Genomic DNA, 19504 nt, shown 5'->3' on the forward strand with positions numbered 1-19504 from the left:
GATAAGTGGCCGAATACCCTCTTTGGAATCCTGCCTGCTCACAAGGTTGGATTTTCCTCCAAATATGTTGTTATTCTGTTCGTAAGGACTTAAGAGTTTGTCAATAATTAATAATTAGCTAATAGATTGATAGTTGATAAAATCTTTCGAGTCGCCTTTCTTGTAAAGCAAAATAACTACTACATTACACCATGTTTTGGGCATTTTCTTCTTTGCACAGTGAGTATATAAATGGACGAGCCTGTTTTGTACTTCTGCACCCAACAGTAAATCTGCTACTATTCCGTCTTCTCCTGGGACCTTCCTTCTTTTCATACGTTTAAGAGAAATGTTTACTTCGTCTTGTGTTACCTCAGGTATTTCACTCGTGTCAGCTGAAAAGTAAGCTATCGGCACTATTGTCTTAGATGCATTCAGTTCTCTGTAAAATTCTTCAACTCTCTTCACCATCCTATCTCTTCATTTAATGACTTCACCGTTTTTGTCTCAGAGATATAATTTATTGTGTTCCTAGAGCCATTTTACTTCGAACCTGTTTCAGACTTTTTCCTTTTTTACCCATCCCCGCCCCGAAGGGGCACGGGGAAAGGTATTGTTTTCATTCGGTTTGTTTGTTTGGTTGTCAAAAAGGTCATGCGAGAACTACTGGTAATATATATATATATATATATATATATCATATCGCACTGAGGTGGTTTGGACATGTGGAGAGAATGGAGAATGAAAGACTGACTAAGAGGATGTATGTAGGTGAGGTGGAGGGAGGGAGAGGGAGGGATAGACCGAGGATGAGGTGGAGGGATGGAGTTGAGAGGTATATGAGGGAGGGGGGGGTTAGTTGGGGGGAGGGTAGTCAAATGGTGGGTGACAGAGTGACTTGGAGGCGTTTTGTCTGCGGCCACCCTTTGCGGGATTAGGGCGTCGGGCTATAGATAGATAGACAGATAGATATCGCACAGCTGTTTCGAGAAAAAGATGGAAATTCACAATGGGTGAGTGGCAACTCAGACATAAGCGACTAAGGGAGGCAAGTAGAGAAGCAGATGGAGGGAGGATAATTATATATATGTAGGGTTTCTTTAGAAGAAACAGCTGTGCAGTTGCTTATTTACCTTAACCTTCAACATAATGACTCAGTATTTCATTTTAATCGTGCAACCCTCATATGACTGTATTCAACTTGGTAATGATTTCTGCCACTGAAGCGATTAAGGAACATTGTATCAAACCCCCTCCAGGTTAAGGAAGTCTTTCCAAAGGTAAATAAAGTCGTCTGACGTTAGGACAACTAAAATTATAGGGGAGTGGATAAATAGATGGGAGAGGCTTTCGTCATAAGTCTACCAACATAAGCAGGTGGTAAAGATGATGGTGGTCTATCTATCTATCTATCTATTGTCAGACGCTTTAATCTCGTAAGGGGTGGCCGCGAACAAATCGCCTCCATGTCGCCATGTCCCCAACCATTTCACTGCCCTACCCCCAGCTCACACCTCCCTTTCTCTTATACCTCTCCACTCCATCACTCCATCTCATCCTCGGGCTCTTCCTCCCTCTTCCCCCCTCCACCTAACTCACATACACACTCCTCGTTTGTCTCTCGATCCATCCTCTCCACATGTCCAAACCACTCAGTATTTTCTCTTAACGCATTCTATCACTTCCGCATCCACACCACAACGCTCCTTCACTTCCTCATTTGTCAATCTGTCTCTCCATGCAACTCCGCATGCTCCTCTCAAATAACTAATTTCCACTGCTCTCACTCCTGACTTCTGTCCTTCCAACAGGGTCCAAGCTTCACATCCATACGTTAGAGTTGGTATCATAATACTGTCATGCAGCTAGTTTTTTACTTCCATGCTCACTTTCCTATTTCTTATCACTGCTTTCAAAGAACCATCCATCTTTCTTCCTTCTTGTGCCCATTCAAGCACTTCGCTCTCTAAACTTCAGTCCTTACTCATCATATTACCCAAGTACTTAAATGCACTCACATTTTCCATTTCCTCATCATCTATCCACACTGTACATTCAGTGACTTCATTTCTCTCGAAGAAAATAACTTTACTCTTCTCTACATTTACCTTTAGAGTCCGTTTTTCACACACTCTCCGAAACTCACCCACTAAGCCTTGCAGTTCCCCTTCGTCTTCACTTAACAATACTGTATTATCTTCAAACAATATTACAGAAAGTTTCCAAACGCTGCCCTTTCTCATTAGAGCTGCTCCAACATCCATTGATCTACCTTTTATCTCTTTTATAACCCCATCCATACACAGACTGAATAACCATGGAGACATGACACATCCTTGTTCAATCCAACATTCAGATAGAAAAATTCACTCATTTCACTATCCACACGCACTACAGCCTTAGCACCCTCAAACATACTCTTCACGGCATTCAGCAACATCCCATTCACTCCATATATTCTTAGTATTTTCCACATTCCTTGTCTATCCACTCTGTCGTATGCTTTCTCCAAATCCATGAAGACCACATACAACTTCTTTCCCTCGTCTAGAAACTTTTCCACTGAAAACCTACGGATGAATATCTAATCTACACAACCAATTCCCTTCCTAAAGCCTCCCTGTTCTTTTCCAACTGTTTCCTGTTGTTTCCCTAACTCTGTCAGTAAGTATCCTACTATATACTTTGCCGGTTACACTAAGAAGGCAAATGCCCCTATGTTTACCACACACTTCTTTTTCCTCTTTCCCTTTGTGCAGGGGAACAATTATTCCTGACTTCCAATCCTCCGGGACCTTGTCATCCTCCCAGGCCAATCTGCACATTTTCCATATAGATTCTACAACTATCTCTCCCCTATGCTTTCTCGTTTCACCAAACACTCCATCAATTCTTGGGGCCTTCCCCATTTTGACTTTCTTCATTGCAACCACTACTTCCATGCTACTGATCTCTTTCTCCTTTCTCATAACCCTCTTTCTCTCAGCCATTTCCAGCCGCTTATACTCGCATTACTTTCACTCTCTATGTTTAATAGTTCCGTAAAATGTTCTCTCCATCTGGTTACTTTTCGCCTTTCTCCACTATCAATCTACCATTTTTATCTTTCACTCCCCTACTAACCTCATTATCACCCTGTTTAACTCTGTTTACCTCCTTCCAGAACATTTTTTTACATTCCCTCCACTTTACACTCAAATTTCTTCCAAATTCCTCATCCACTTTCTTTTTACTCTCTCTTGCTAATCTTTTCACTTCTCTCTTCCTCGTTACTAGAACTCTCTCTCTTCCGTCTCTGAACTTCCTCCATGCCTCTGTTTTCTATCCACTTACTATATTCTTACTTCTTTTGTGCCACAACTTGCTTCACCTCTTCATTCCACCATGCTGTTCCTTGCACCCCACCTCACATGATGCACACACTTCTGTGAACATCTTGCACATATCTTACACGTCCCTCATCTGCTTTAAATCATATATTCCCAGTCTCTCCTCCTTTTCCTTCTTACATTCTGCCTTTTTCCATCCTCTTGCAACATTTCTACCCTCCATGCATGGACTACTTCCTCCTGTCCTTCCCTTCTTCTCTTTCTCCATTGCACTTGAACTTGACTCTCACCACCACCAAGTGGTGGTCAGAAAGTCCACTCCCCTAACCTCTGTACGCTCTTGCATCCATTACGTACCCTCTCATTCTGTCAGCCACACTCACATAATCAATCATTGCCTTCCATTCATTCAGTTCACCACCCACCCTTTTCATCACTCGTCATGTATACATGTGGATCATTTAGTGCCTAAGGAGGGTAATGGCTATCACCAAATCCCTCCCCGCACAAATGTCCACTAGAGCACTGCCATTCTCATCATCTTCTGCAGGCACACCTCACACACCAACTACTCAATCCACCTTCACATTCCCTACTCCTCCATCCATACCTCCAGTCAAAAACACTCTCTCATTCCTCTTAAACTTTTTCATGCATGCATCCACATTTGCCTAGAATTCTTCTTTCACTCTTCTTGCATGATCTTGCGTTGGCGCAAACACACACACACACACACACACACACACACACACACACACACACACACACACACACACACACACACACACACACACAATCGCCCAAGTTTGTATTTCCACTTTCAATCTTACACACACAATCCTTGAACAAACTGATCCATACTCATACATTCCACTTCCATCTCTTGCACACGACACTACATACACCTCTTTTACCCTTTCATTCTCACCTACTTCTGCGCATATACCCCATCCATACTCCCACTCTCTCATACTCTTCCCTCACCATTTAGTCTCAGTTAATACACGTATGTCCACTTTTGCACCCCCATGCACCTGGATAATCTCTCTCTCTCTCTCTCTCTCACCTCATCATTCACACCCCTTACATTCCACGTTGCAATCCGTACCATGTCTCCGGTCCTTGGTCGTCATCCATTGATCCGCCCTGATCCGAGACTTCTTGTTCTTATTTTTAGTTAGTTGTTTTCCGGGTAGAGGCACTAACCCTCCGCCAACCCACTTGTTGACACATACGGGAACACGTGCTAGCTGGTTATAAGGTTACCACTCAGCGTATTAAATGATTTCTTTGTTTACAGTTAATCATTTGGCGTGCCACTCAATGAAGAGTTACCCAAAATAGAGTAACACTACACTGAGTTTATGATGGGCGTCCCCACCGACCGATGATTGTGATTAATAAAAATGACAATGATAATGAAACACTATTTATATCAGAATAATGTTAAAGTATATGGATTTATTAGTAAGTAATATTCAAAGGATGCTATGTTTTATCCACTGTAAAGCCTGAATTTATTTCGGCGAAGTTGTGTTACATAATATTTTCATTCGAGGGCCATACGAACAACTCTTTGGCGTTAACTGCTGGCTATTCACCCAAGTCATCGAACACATACAAGTCCTGAAATCATTTTCATAAATTTTACCTTGGCAGTTTCATTAGGGTTACAGTTTCACGTGAAATAGCACATCAAATAAGTTATGATGTAAATACTCTGTGTTTAATTGCCCTTCATGGAGTTCAAATGAGGCTCAAGTAGTATCTGATTTTCTTTTGGACCTCACAAAATCCAGTCCGTATTGCGAAGGTCCCATGGGGTCTAGGAAAAAATAAATAAATAAATTTTCAACTGTGATGCAATGTGTATAATCATGATTACTGAGTTTTGGAGTTCTACTCTGTTGGTCTACCCCTTTCATTGACGGTGAGGTGGTGAAGCATGGAGATTATCTTTCTCTTTATCTCACATAAATGAATTACTCTGATTATTACTCGTAAAGACCTTGCAATCCAGTGTAGGAAAATATTCTTTATACAACACGAAAGATACTTAGTTCGTCATAAAACATTACTTCTAGTGTCAATACATTCTATACACATTTGGCTTCTTATATTAGAGGCAACTCTGGCAGCAGCAAGTTGCCAGTACTCTAATTCATTATTCTTTAAAAATTCGATCACATCTTCAAGAAATATAGATCGTTAGGATCTCCAGTGGACATATCTGACTAATAGAAATGCATTTAGTATTTTGTCGTTACCAAATCCTGCATTCCTTTCTAATAAGAGCCAGTACTAGGTGAGCCCATCACAGTTATGGTTACAAATGAAGAAGCTCATTCACAGGTTCCCACATGTTACTTCGACAGGGTTGTTGGGTACCACCAGCCAGTCACTTGGCGTGTAGCTGGTTCATTTGTCCTTAACCATACATACATGCTTCCCAATAACCTGCCCTTTCCTGCTCTGAAATTCATATACAGTATGTTCCCTGGTACAGTGGGGTGAATGGACATCGAGCATCCTCTCCTAATATGAATCCAAGAGGAGCTGGAGAATCTCTGTGTGAAGAGGTGCGATCAGTCAGGGTAGTTGGCTGAGTCGTTCGAGACATATTCAGATCTAGACCAGAGACAGCCGTGTCTACCTCTGTACCTTCTACATTCAATGTACTCGCCTGAGGAGAGGAAGAGGGGAGATGAGACGAGTAGAGAGGGAAAACAAGGTTAAAAGGCCTTTCTATAGAGGGAAAGGCCGGAAGTGAAGGGGCCGTAGATGAATCGGTTGAGTAGATGCAGATGGAATAGAGAGGAATGTAATTCTGGGAACTGGACTGAGAAAGAAAAATGTATGAGTAAATGAAGAAGAGATCAAGGAGCAATCGACCGCACCCCAATTAGAGAATGAAGTGGTGGAGAAAGAAACAACAATGGAAGTCACTGGATCCAAGACCTGGGCTAGTGAGGATAACCGTGAAGTTGTGAGTCACCACAGGTCGAGAAGACCCAAATGAAATTAGTCCTTCCTTCAATCCAGGCTATAGGTTGACCTTTTCTGGTGCAGTAGTACTTACAGAGTTTTCACCGACGCTCTCGCCACAAAAATCAGTGTAGTGTTACTGTGCACCACGTGTACAAACTTGAGGGGAGCAGCTGGACATGAAGGAATCAGTTCCTAATAACACTGAGACGGAAGAAAGTAACACTGACTTAACTAGACTGTGTAGCCAAAAGATGGGATGAAGTTTTATCATTCTCACGCTACATGTTAGAGGCAAGAGGAGTCGGAAGATCGGATATCTCTTGAGGATGAAGGAGCCTTTATCATGACGTACTGAATGCGGAATGTATACCTGGAATGTGCAGGCCACGAATTACTTGCTACAACTCATTCTCTGGCATCTGACTTTAACGGGTAATGGCGTCCCCATAACGTCGTCAATATGATCGCAAAGGATTCATTCTGTGAACAATGGGATCATTAACGCTGCAAGTTTTGTTTAGGTAAGTCCCAATAACAGAATTTAAAGTTTGCTTTGGGAGCTCCAGCACAAGCGGCCTTTTGTAGTGGAGTTGCGTCCAACTGGTGAGGTGTCCCAGCAGTGAAGCATCGTATATGTTTTGGGATCAAACTTAATCTCCTAGAAAGAGGATCTCGTCCACCGTCACGCCTTCTCAACAATGCTAGACAGAGAAGGCTTGTTTTTGTGGCAGCACCAAAATGACGACGTGTCAGGACTAACACCAAAGGACAAAATCAGCACGGTTCGAGGTACAAGGCATAGGGCGCCTAATTGCAAAACTAACCCCGTATCCTGAGCTATGCTAGGGATCAAACATCCAGCAGGGTTCAGCCCAGCGTTCGTCACGATGAGAGGAAGCAGCGTCATGGAAGGAGATCCGAGGAGGTGGGCAGACACCCTTGAATGGCCCTCCATCTTCCCCTGCCCCAAGGAAGAGCAGCCATATGAATATAAGATCATAAAAGACATGGCATTAAAGCACACAGAATATATCACACAAAAATAATGGCAGAAAGAAAAAAACTAAGGACAAAGAAAACCAGGCAAAAACAGGAATGCCTAAAATATTCCAGTTAAACATACTAGAAGGGAAGGAAAGGAGGGAGCAAAAAGTAAGAAGAAAATAAACTAGGATGATAATTGAAGGAAGGAACAAGTAAAATCTATGCCACCAGTGCATCAAATCGGCTTTAAATCCCTAAAAACTCACGTTACGAGTCCAAATAAGGCATTGGTATTGAGAAGGAGCTGAAGACGAGGAGCGACTGAAGCACAGCACAAATAATAATAATAATAATAATAATAATAATAATAATAGTAATAATAATAATAATAATACTAATCTTGGAAGTGAACAGAAGATGGGTAAGTTGCATTGAAAGAACAGTTACAGAAACAAACGATGCGCAAGTAGCACATATTGTAAAGGTCTCGCTTACAAGGATGCTATGATGTGTAGGAAGGAGGCTTGACTGTAACATGCCCATGGAAGCAACGAAACATATTTGGTTATTATTACATACCTATTTGTTAACATTAATCACCAAATAAATTGCGCGCGCGCGCGAGCAAACACACACACACACACACACACACACACACACACACACACACACACACACACACACAGGAGAGGTTAAAGGCATTTCTTTTGCTTCGCCATGGATCAGTACAATTTCAGTAGGAGCACTTTTTCTTTTTTTCGTGACTCTACAGAGACGTCATTATTATTTACTTTCCATTTTTAAGGCCCACTCCAAAGTGTCCCTGGGAACTTTTTCACCTCGGTTGAGGTTTGCAGAAAAAATAAATAAAAATAAAACGGTTACCATCTCTCTTAGGCTTTGCCATGATCACTACTATTTCCTACCTTGTGGCAATGAGTTTTTTTTTTTTTCCTTAATTCAGAGCTAGAGGGCTAACTGAGATACTTTCCGGGAAATTTCTGGATAAAGGGAACCTCCAAAAAGCTTTTAACAAGTTTTTAACTTTGGTAGTTTGTTGATATGCCTTACGGGTTTTGTGTGATGCTCTGCACAAAGTTAGCATTGCAATCAGGCAGGTAGACATAAACACAGGATTGGAGGATTAGGTTTAAGTATTGGATAGACAGTATTTTGCCTCGTCCCTCTGTTTCATATTTACGTATTCACGAATGACACAAGCCACAACGGACATTCGGTTTCCGTTTCTTTCTGTCTTTTATCATTCTTTTTTTTTCTTTTTATCTAAAGTATACGACAAGGCCCCAGGAATTGATGTAGTGTGTGGTGAAATGCTGACGTATGGAGATGAGATTGTAGTGGAGTGGATATGGAAGCTGTGTAGACTGGCTTGAGAAGGGTTCCAGGGGACTGGAAATCAGGTTTAATTGTTCCTTTATACAAAGGTAAAGGGGAGAGAGAAGTATGTGGTAACCATAGGGGTATTTGCCTTCTTAGTGTGACTGGAAAAATATATGGTAGAATACTCATTGACAGAGTTAAGCATATAACAGAGGAGCTAATTGGAGAAGAACAAGGGGGATTTAGGAAGGGAAAAGAGTGTGTAGATCATAATTATATTTGTTCTAAGATTTTTAGTGAAGAAGTATCTAGAGAAGGGAAAGACAGTGTATGTTGCCTTCATGGACTTGGAGAAAGCTTATGACAGAATAGATAGGGAAGGTATGTGGAAGGTATTAAGAATATATGGAGTGGATGGGAAACTGTTGAGCGCTGTGAGGTTTATGTACGAGGGAGCTAGGGCTGCGGTGCGAGTGGATGGTGAGCTGAGTGAGTTCTTTGATCTAAATGTGGGACTGAAACAGGGATGTGTGATGTCTCCATGGCTGTTTAATATGTACATGGATGGGGTTGTAAAGGAGGTGCAAGGTAGGGCAGTGGATGTGGGGGTGGCCCTAATAAATGAGGGTGAGATGTGGAAGATTCCGGTGTTGCTGTTTGCTGATGATACAGTATTGTTGAGTGAAGATGAATGGGAGCTGCAAGGTTTGGTGAATGAATTTGGGACAGTGTGTAAAGAGAGGAATCTGAAAGTTAATGTAAACAAGAGTAAAGTTATGGTTTTTGAGAGGAATGAAGTCACAGAATGCACAGTGAGGTTGGACGGTGAGGATATGGAGAATGTGAGTGCATTCAAGTACTTGGGTAGTGTGATGAGTAAGGATGGAACGTTGGGGGATGAAGTGCTTGAAAGGGTACAGCAGGGAAGGAAGGTTGTTGGGTCACTGAAGGCAGTGATGGGAAATAGGGAGGTGAGTATGGAAGTTAAGAAGTCACTGCATGACAGTATTGTGATCTCTACCCTGACGTGCGTATGCTAGAGGGGAACGAGTCAAGAGTGAGAGCAGTGGAAATGAGTTACTTGAGAGGAGCATGTAGAGTGACATGGAAGGACAGGTTGACGAATGAAGAAGTGACGGAACGTTGTGGTGTGGATGTGGATGTGGTTGAGAAAATTAGGAGAAATACACTGAGGTGATTTGGACATGTGGAGAGAATGCAGAATGAAAGACTAAGAGGGTGTATGTAGGTGAAGTGGAAGGAGGGAGAGGGAGGGGAAGACCAAGGATGAGGTGGAGGGATGGAGTTGAGAGGTATATGAGGGAGGGGAGAGTGAGTTGGAGAGAAGGCAGTCAAACGGTGGGTGACAGAGAGACTTAGAGGCGTTTTGTCTGCGGCCACCCTTTGCGGGCTTAGGGCGTCGGGCTATAGATAGATGGATAGACACGACAAGGGACCCTGAACAACTTTTACTACTGAAGCTTGTTGAGATCTCTTACCGTTTTGGTGTGCTGCTCTGCAAAAACGTAAGTAATATTGGCATGAAGATACATGGACTGACAGACTGTGGTAGAGTTAGTGCTAAATAATTAAATGTTAATACGAGTAGGGGTGTATGTAATACTTTACCCAGCTCCTCTGTGCCATATTTATGGATATTCTGGAACAGTGCAAGTATGCGGTCGAGTTTTCTGATATTCCTTTTTTTTTTCTTCTTTTTTTTTTCTTTTTTCCTTCTTATACTTTTTTTTTTTCTTTTGGGAGGGAGGCTAAGGCAAACTCCAAATGCTTGGGAACTACTTAACAACTCTTGCTTTGCGCAAATGTTAGCACTGCAGACAGACAGACAAACAAACAGGCACGAACTAGGAATTATACATTTACATTAAAGTATGTGCTGATGTATATAATGTATTGCCCTGCACCTCAGTGTCATATCACCGGCCATTCTAGCACGACGTAGGTACTCTGTCGACATTTTTTTTTTTTCCTAAAGGATACTGCAACGGGTCCTTAGCAACTTTTCCTTCCGGAGTTAACTGATTTCTCTTACCGACTGCGCATGAAGCTCTGTGCAATCGGTATTCTTACACGACAGAGGTACGCGGGTAACATTTGCGGGATACATATTTTTCCTGTACCACACTCTAAAGCCTCCTTACAACTTTTTTTTTTTTTTTTTAGTTCTTAACGACTGTGCTTGATGTTCCGCACAAATTTAGCATTACAGACAGACAATTGCGAAACTAGGATTATCTATCTATCTATCTATCTATCTTATATATCTATCTATATATATATATATATATATATATATATATATATATATATATATATATATATATATATATATATAGATATATATATATATATATATATATCCCATTGGATCCCGGAGTTGCTGGGCGAGGCACCGTTCCGGGAGGGTCCTAAGCGTACTGCCCTCCGCCTATCGGCACATGGTCGAGAAGCTAATAGGTCCCTACCCGGGGGTTCCCTACTTTATTAAGATTTAAAAATTCCCAGTTCTGTCCAATACCGGGGACACTGGCCTCCGATGGGATATATATATATATATATATATATATATATATATATATATATATATATATATATATATATAGAGAGAGAGAGAGAGAGAGAGAGAGAGAGAGAGAGAGAGAGAGAGCCTCTGTAGTACAGTGGTACAGTGTGTGTTTCGCACGCTGGTGAGCGCGGGTTAGCTTCCCGTCAGAGTTGTAAAAACTTTGGGAATCGTTCACCGAACCACTTGCTACTTTGGCGGACACAAGGGGTGCTGTGGTTGAACCAGTTTCGTATACTAGTATGCATGCACCCAATTGGCTTAAGGCGGGCCGATTACACTTGGTTCACAGACTACATACTCATCCAAAGCCACTCCACCACTACAATTACACTTACAAGCACTTCTCACCCTACATACAGTCTCTACCAGACAGCCTAAGCCACTTGGTAGAGATATATTGGCTGCATCGTCCCAGCTTCGGTAGGGATAGGCCAGTCCTGCAGTGGATCTCAACGGGTGATGATATATATATATATATATATATATATATATATATATATATATATATATATATATATATATATATATATATATATATATCCATTCACTCGATGTAGGGCTGCTCTCGGGTGTCTGCCCTTTCCTCTCCTCCATCCTTCTTTCCTTCCTAAGACACAGTTGAATGTAAATTACTAAATGACCATATTGCCAAAACTCATTAGTTCAGGAATTACAGCACTTCAGTGCTGAAAGTTGCGGAGTGTATGTGACAGACTGAAACACACTGTGCATAAGTTGGTAATGTTACATAACAATGGTAACGATAAGGTTATGTATGTAGTATCAGATAATCATATCACCTTTCACAAGGTAAGATGCCATAAACGACAGGGACGTTGTTAGGTGGTTGAATAAGGAATGGTTGTATGAGGGAGGGAAGGTTGAGGGAGAACAACATACCAAGGTGATGTAGGACGCTAGTAAAAAGTGGATGCTCTCTTACTCCCCTACACCTGTACAACAGAGGTTAAAACTGACCATGTGGATCAAACTCCCGGGTTTTGGAACGTGTGCGACAGTCACTTCTGCGACTGGCTGTAGTGTGCATTGAACAAGGAGGTCGAATTTCGAACATATACCGTAAATGTTAATGTCATGCCAGTAAAAATCATGTTGCACTTTGTCAATAACTGTCACTGTTAATGGCAGACGTTTCATTTATAATCCCCTGAATCCAACACATTACTAGCAGGCCTGTCAAGTGCTGTAACTCCTGAACTACTGAGCTTTGGTAATATGGTTATTTAGTAATTTATATTCAATTGTGTCTCAAGAATACAGTCCCTGATTTACGGTACGTATTTACTGAACACCTTGTACTTAATATATCTATCTATCTATCAATCAATCTATATATATATATATAGTGAGTCTGTCCAAAAATAAACTGAATTTTTTAAACTGCACCAGCTAGCCGCCGTGGCACGATCGCGACGGGAGCACTGTGTAACGGTGGCTTTGAGCTATAGTGTAGTCTAAAGTAGCCACATCACGCCATGTCACTCCGTAATTAGAGACTTCACCAGATCCTGTTTCAGAAATCTGCCACTAGGTTCGCTTCAGTCGCCCAACTGTGATGCGGGGTAGGCATTGAAAAAGTAGCCAGTGCTTAATTTCTTTTTAATTTTGACACAAAGTAAAACACCTCAAAACATATTTTACTCATCAAATTACCGAGATGGCATGATATGCTACAAAGAAATTACAATATGGGAGCCCTTTGATTATATATAATGTATTATGTCATTTTGTAAACTCCGCTTTTGTTACTTTACTTATCTCTGTAAGCATAACACAGAGACAAAACCTAGGCAATTTTACTAGAACCATCCATAAAGCAAGATAACAGTGATTAAAATAATTGTCATTCGTTAGTATCCACGAAAGAAAATAGATGTGTAGCCGCATCTTTAGCAACACCTTTCGATATGCCGCCCTGCCTGATGTATGACTTTTCCTAACAATACGGACCTTTTGGATGTCTTGATCATCTTAGTAACCAAAGTCTAACACAAATAATTCTTTTAAATGTTTCCCTGGCTCCACTGCACAGTTTAGTAAATTTAAACTTCAACTCCTCGTACTGTTTTATAATTATAGTGTCGTTCCGCACTGCCGCTTGTTTGGATTAATATGGCTGACTCACCAACTAAGCAATCGTTCAGTACATTATTTTCAGTGGAACTGCTTACTACTTTAAAGCATGCTAAGACACGCACATTAGAAGTCCTGAAGGTAATCTCCTTTACTAAATGCATACGATTTATTCAAGTATACGTAAATAGACAGCACACTATTTTAGTCCCCAAGCTAAGATTCTTTGAAAGCCTGGTTATTCTTTCTTTACAGGTATATATATATGCGCTTGATTGAATAGAAAAAAATATTCCTATAAATAGCAGTATTATTATAAATTTGGTATTAGGTACAACTTCACAGGTCTTTAAAACCCAGCAAAAATATTTAATCGAGGCTGGGCAACGCTAGACCACCTGGTGGCTGAACGCTGAAAGAGATTTGGTGAAGCCTCTCTTGAATGAACATGTGTTTAGTAAACATGGTAAATTGTTGCAAGTTGATCAATATAATATGTCGAAAAGCAACGTGTTTGCGTGAAATTCAGTTTCAAATTTGGAAAAATTTACCTTCTGAGAAATGTCACAACAGGTGATGAAACGTGGGTGTACACTCGTATATAATCAATTGTAACTTAAGCTAATAATATCTCCTTAATAAACAGCTCTTCCATATGTACTGTAGGTATAACTTTTTCCTTGTGGTCAGTTCACAGCTCTGTGATATCAGGACAAATTATCCGCAGTTTTAGCCGTATCACCGTTTACCGAGTACTGACCTGAGAGTCTGAAGAGAATGGTCCTGGTAAAGGGAACCGTGTGGAGTCCATTAAAGGTTCCAGCTCTACCTCAGATTGTGTGGGTGTGTTAGGGTGGAGGTGGATGTGAGGCATCATGCCGTTACGTGCTCTCACTCTCCTACTGCCCCGCCACTACAGCCTCACATCTCCACGCAACGTAATATTCTTCATATATCTCCCCCATTACTAGGGTGCACACTCTCATTACTGACAGTGATGAGTGCTGGTGAGCGCACAAGTGTCCACGTGTGCTGAATAAGCAGCGGTTTAGGTATCGATTCTCAATCATCGACCTTCTGAACACTTGGACTTGTAAAGTACACGTACTCTCAATGTCTGTAACTAGCACACACTATGTCAATTTGCTGGTTATTTGTTACAAGCTTACACTTGTGGATGATGCCCCCGGGATAAAAGTATAGCTTCAGTTTATATGTAAATAATTAAGATACTTTTACATACTGTTCTCAAAAGTTTGTAAAGTTGCCAATATCTCGTTACTGGGTTTCCAATACAATGCTCAAATATCTTTTGTTTATTGTTATTACGTGGATTATAAATATATAACTATATTCGAAAATATCGGTGTCAGTAAACAATGATACTGTTAAATCTTAATAGGCATCTAGCCCATGTTTTTTTTTTTTCTTTTTCTTTTTTTTTTTACCGAAACCACCCTCATGGTAACTAAAAAATAAGGCTGATATCACCAACTTCAGCCCCTCTCCCGGTGACGACTCAGAGAGATGCCTGGAACCACTGTCTGACTCACTTCTTCTTCATTTCTGCAACATTCGCGGCCTTTCCTCTAACATTCACTCTGTTGAACACCACCTCTCCTCCACTAAACCTCACCTTCTCTTCTTGACAGAGACTCAGCTGTCTGAGGCAACTGACAGCAAACCCTTTTCTGTTTCCTCCTACTTTTTCTATACTCATTTCAAAGCCAAAGGTGGATATTGTGTATATGTACGTAACGATTAATCTTGCTCTCGTGTTCCTGAACTTGATTCTTCTGAATTCCCTACTCTCTGGCTTCGGCTGTCCTGTCGCTGTCTAACTAAATATATCTGCGCTGTTTACTTATCCATTAATTCCACCATCAAAAATTCTTCGATTATCTTACTTCTACGATGGAACACATTCTATTCATTTCTCCCTTCTCTGAAATCTCCATTCTAGGAGATTTCAATGTTCACCACCCTTTGGCTCTCCTCTCCTTTCACTGATCCACCTGGTGAAAAAGCCTACATCTTTTCTATCCTTAATGACCTAGAGCAGCTTGTACAGAAACCTACCCGTATCCCTGACCGCCTTGGAGAGAGCTCCAACATATTTGACCTCTTCCTAACAACTAATCCTTCTGCTTACACTGTTAATCTTTTCTCTCCGTTGGGCTCCTCCGATCACAACCTTATCATCTTAACCTGTCCTATCTCTCTGGTATGGCCTGTGGACCCTCCAAAGAAACATTGTCTGTGGCACTTTGCAGCTGCGGACTTGGAGGCCCTCAGGCAGTACTTCTTTTATTTTCCATGAAGTGATTATTGCTTCCATGGCCGGGAGCCATCTGAGTGTGCCTTGTGCATTACGGAGGTTATTCTCTCGGGCATGGAAACATACATTCCTTTCTCATATCCTCTGACTAATGCAAGAAAGCCTTAGTTTAATCACGCTTGTTCTAATGGTGTCCACAACAAGGAGAGGGCCTATAAAAGGTACAGGAGCCAACCCACCCCTGAATCACATCTTTTTTACATCTCTGCCCGGAATCGTGCTAAGTCTGTTCTTCGCTCTACTAAAAATAATTTCATCCGTACTAATTGTTCTCAATTCTCAAACTCGAATTCTTCCCGCTCCTTCTGGCACCTTGCCAAAAACCTTTCTAACAACTTTACCTCATCATCCTTCCCTCCTTTCTATTCTTATGGCTCTGTAGCTATTTCTTCTACTGATAAAGCAGATCTCTTCACTCAGACTTTCTCCTCCAATTCCACCTTACACGATTCCAGTGCTGTTCCTCCATCACTTCCCCCCTCCAGACTTCCTCATGGCTGACATTAAAATGTCTTCAACTGATGTATTTTCTGCCATCACTGGCCTCAGTACTAATAAGGCATATGGGTCTGATGGAGTCCCTCCTGTTGTTCTCAGGATCTGTGCTTCTGTGCTTACACCCTGCCTTGACAAACTCTTTTGTCTTTGTTTATCAACTTATACCTTTCCTTCTTGCTGGAAGTCAGCCCTCATTCAGCCAGTCTCAAAGAAGGGTGACCGTTGCCAACCCTCTAACTATCGTCCAGTTGCTTTAACATCCTGTATCTCAAAAGTTTTCGAGACAATTCTTAATTGAAAAATTTTAAAGCATCTTTCCTATTACAACCTTCTTTCTGATCGTCAGTACGGGTTCCGTCAGGGACGCTCCACTGGCGATCTTCTCACCTACCTTTCAGACTCCTGGTCATCCTCCTTTCGGGACTTTGGCGAAAGCTTTGCCATTGCACTTCATATCTCAAAGGCTTTCGATCTAGTCTGGCATAAATCTTTGATTTCAAAACTGCCCTCTTACGGTTTCTCTCCTTCTATCTGTGCATTCATCAATAGCTTCCTTTCTGGTCGTTCTCTAGCCGCTGTTGTAGACGGCCATCGTTCTTCTCCTAGATCGATTAACAGTGTTGTTCCTCAGGGCTCTGTCCTATCACCAACTCTCTTCCTTTTACTCATCAGTGACCTTCTAAGCCGTACATCTAACCCTATCCACTCATATGCTGATGACTCCACCCTTCACCTTTCCATTCGGTTCCCGCAACGTCCATCTCAGCAGTTACTTCAACAAACAAAGGATGAGGCTATGGCACACCTAATGTCTGACTTGGCTCGTATCTCTGACTGGGGTAAAAATAATCTTGTTTTTAATGCACCAAAGACTCAGTTCTTACACCTATCAACCCGACAGAATCTTCCACAGCTGTACCTGTCATGAAAAAGACTTTGTAGTTACTTGTAGAGAAGTTATATATATTAGACTTGTGGACGAGCGGTTGTTATACTTGAGTTGTTTGTAGGTTGATAATCTTGGTTCCCATTTGTCATGCAATGACAGGAGAGATAAAGAAGAGTATGGGACTATTTTTATTTGTCTTGGAAATATTAACAACTCTCTCACACATGTTATTAACAAATCTCTCACACACACTAATGTTTAATAATATTCAGCTTAATCCTGCATCATCCTTGAACATGCTTGAGGTTTCATTTACTCGGGACTTAACTTGGAAAGATCATATTACATCTCATGTAAAATCTGCTTCTAAGAGATTAGGTGTGCTAAGCCGACTCCATTCTTTCTTTACCCCTGCACAGTTGTTGACTCTATACAGGGGTTTTATCCGCCCTTGTGTGGAGTACAACTCTCATGTGTGGGGAGGCTCCCCAAATACAGCTCTTCTCAACAGAGTGGAGTCAAAAGCTTTTCGTCTCATTAACTCTCCTCCTCTCACTGACTCCCTTCAACCTCTGTCTCTTTGCCGCACTGTTGCATCTTTATCTCTTTTCTATCGCTACTTCAATGGTCACTTCTCCTCTGAACTGTCTGCATGCATTCCTCTACCTCTACGACGGGTGCATAGCACCCGTCTAGCAGGAAACTCTCATACCTTTTCTGTCCAACTCTCTAATGCAAGAGTTAACCGTTACTCCCAGTCCTTCATTTATGCAACAGGTCAACTCTGGAACTGTCTCCTTTTGTCTGTATTTCCTGCTTCCTATGATCTCCAGTCTTTCAAACGCAGTGTGTCCAGGCATCTCGAAATGATCGGATCTTGAATTTGGCTCTCTCTTATATTTTGCTTTTCTCTTGGAGGGAACAGTTATTGCGGGCTCGTGGCCTGTTGTTCCTTCTTCGTCACATTAAAAAAAAAAAATACTCTTTCCTGCTCATTTTCATACTAAACACTTAACAATCAAGCTCTTATGATTTACTCTCGACTGATCAGAATCGTCTGGGGTTAGTGCGAATAAAATGCTATCCCGACCATGAAAGAGTGATGCTTATAGACTTAATATTCTAGCTCCTATGATTCAGCTTTAGTTAAAGAAAGAATGTGGTGCTAAGTGAAATGAAATATTTCAGAAAACGCAGCTATGAAAGACTTTATCAGCTACATACTACAAGCATGATCTCCTTCGTCCACTCCACTACGTTAAAATATGAGCAACTTTTTCTCCGCTGTCGCCCCTGCAACCACCTCCACAACCAGTTCGGCGCACCAGGTTTGTACTCCAGTTAGATTGCACAGATATGTTTCTAAGCTATTTTTTTTATTATCCAGTTAAATACGAACTAACTATCACACATGAACGTTCAATTTTAGTAACATTAATAACCATTTAATGTCAAGATATGATACACACAACTCTCACAGGATGCAGTAAACACTGACTCATGTGACCCACCCTCAGAAAAAAAAAAAAAATGAGGGTACTGATTAAAATACAGTGTCACAATAGAGTTGTCCCAACTAAGAGGTGGTTAATGATGCAGGAAAACTGCATCATTTTGAAAAAAACTATATGCACAGTAATGAACTGTGTGTACTGTAAGAAGGTTTCAAAATCATCCTTTCATCATTTTTGAGCAGTAGGGCCCAAATTGTCGAAGGTCTATAAAAACTACAATATGATTGTAAGAACATAAGTTACTTCTGTCATTCGAATAACTCTTGCCAATGATAAAAAAACAGCATCTTACAGTATCACTATATGCAAATTAATATTACAGTAGTTAATAGGTCTGTCTCGTTTTTGTTATATTCGGATAATTGCGGAGATAAAACAGAACAGGTTAACAGCCAACAGGTCAGAGTGAAAAAAAGATGAATGGGTCTGACTCAGGATGATAATGATGATGATGATGATAATGATTACGACGACATCCAAATGGACAGGACAACGTATGCATAGAGATGTAAAATGTGAAGATGCGAGATTTAGCCCTCTCATGCTCAGGAAAACTCGCGAATTCTAGTCCAACTTACGCCAGATGATTATATTTATCAAAGAATCACATCACAGTAACTGTACTGAATTAGGAAATGAAAATGTTTGTAGGAAGGGAAGCAGTAGAAGCAGAGAAAGAAGGAGAATTGGTAGAGATGAGAGAATATTTAAGGAAACAGAAAAAGTAGGAGACAGAGGAGTGGAGGGGAGGAAAAGAAAAGGAAAACCAAAACGAATATAGACAAATTGACGTAAAGCAGGAGAGAGAGAGAGAGAGAGAGAGAGAGAGAGAGAGAGAGAGAGAGAGAGAGAGAGAGAGAGAGAGAGAGAGAGACGCGGTTTGGGGCAGGAGGAAAAGTTGTATAAGGAAAAAGAAAAACAAAGAGGAGTAAATGGAAAAAGACTGCTTGTAAATGAAAAAAT

At 41.1% G+C, this 19504-nt stretch overlaps 1 protein-coding gene across 1 annotated transcript in view; it reads right to left on the reverse strand.

The window, feature by feature from the left end:
* The window catches only part of LOC145403063 (solute carrier family 35 member G1-like), a 31584-nt gene extending 17408 nt beyond the window's left edge, over nucleotides 1-14176 (reverse strand). Inside the window, exon 1 of the mRNA XM_080274903.1 lies at nucleotides 14063-14176. Coding sequence (XP_080131029.1) covers nucleotides 14063-14176 — 114 coding nt within the window. The remainder of the gene's footprint in view (nucleotides 1-14062) is intronic.
* Nucleotides 14177-19504: the final 5328 nt, after the last annotated feature.

Source organism: Coenobita brevimanus, chromosome 60 (genome assembly GCF_032717465.1).
Source record: "Coenobita brevimanus isolate Jiangsu-jjx chromosome 60, ASM3271746v2, whole genome shotgun sequence".
Classification (NCBI taxonomy): domain Eukaryota; kingdom Metazoa; phylum Arthropoda; class Malacostraca; order Decapoda; family Coenobitidae; genus Coenobita; species Coenobita brevimanus.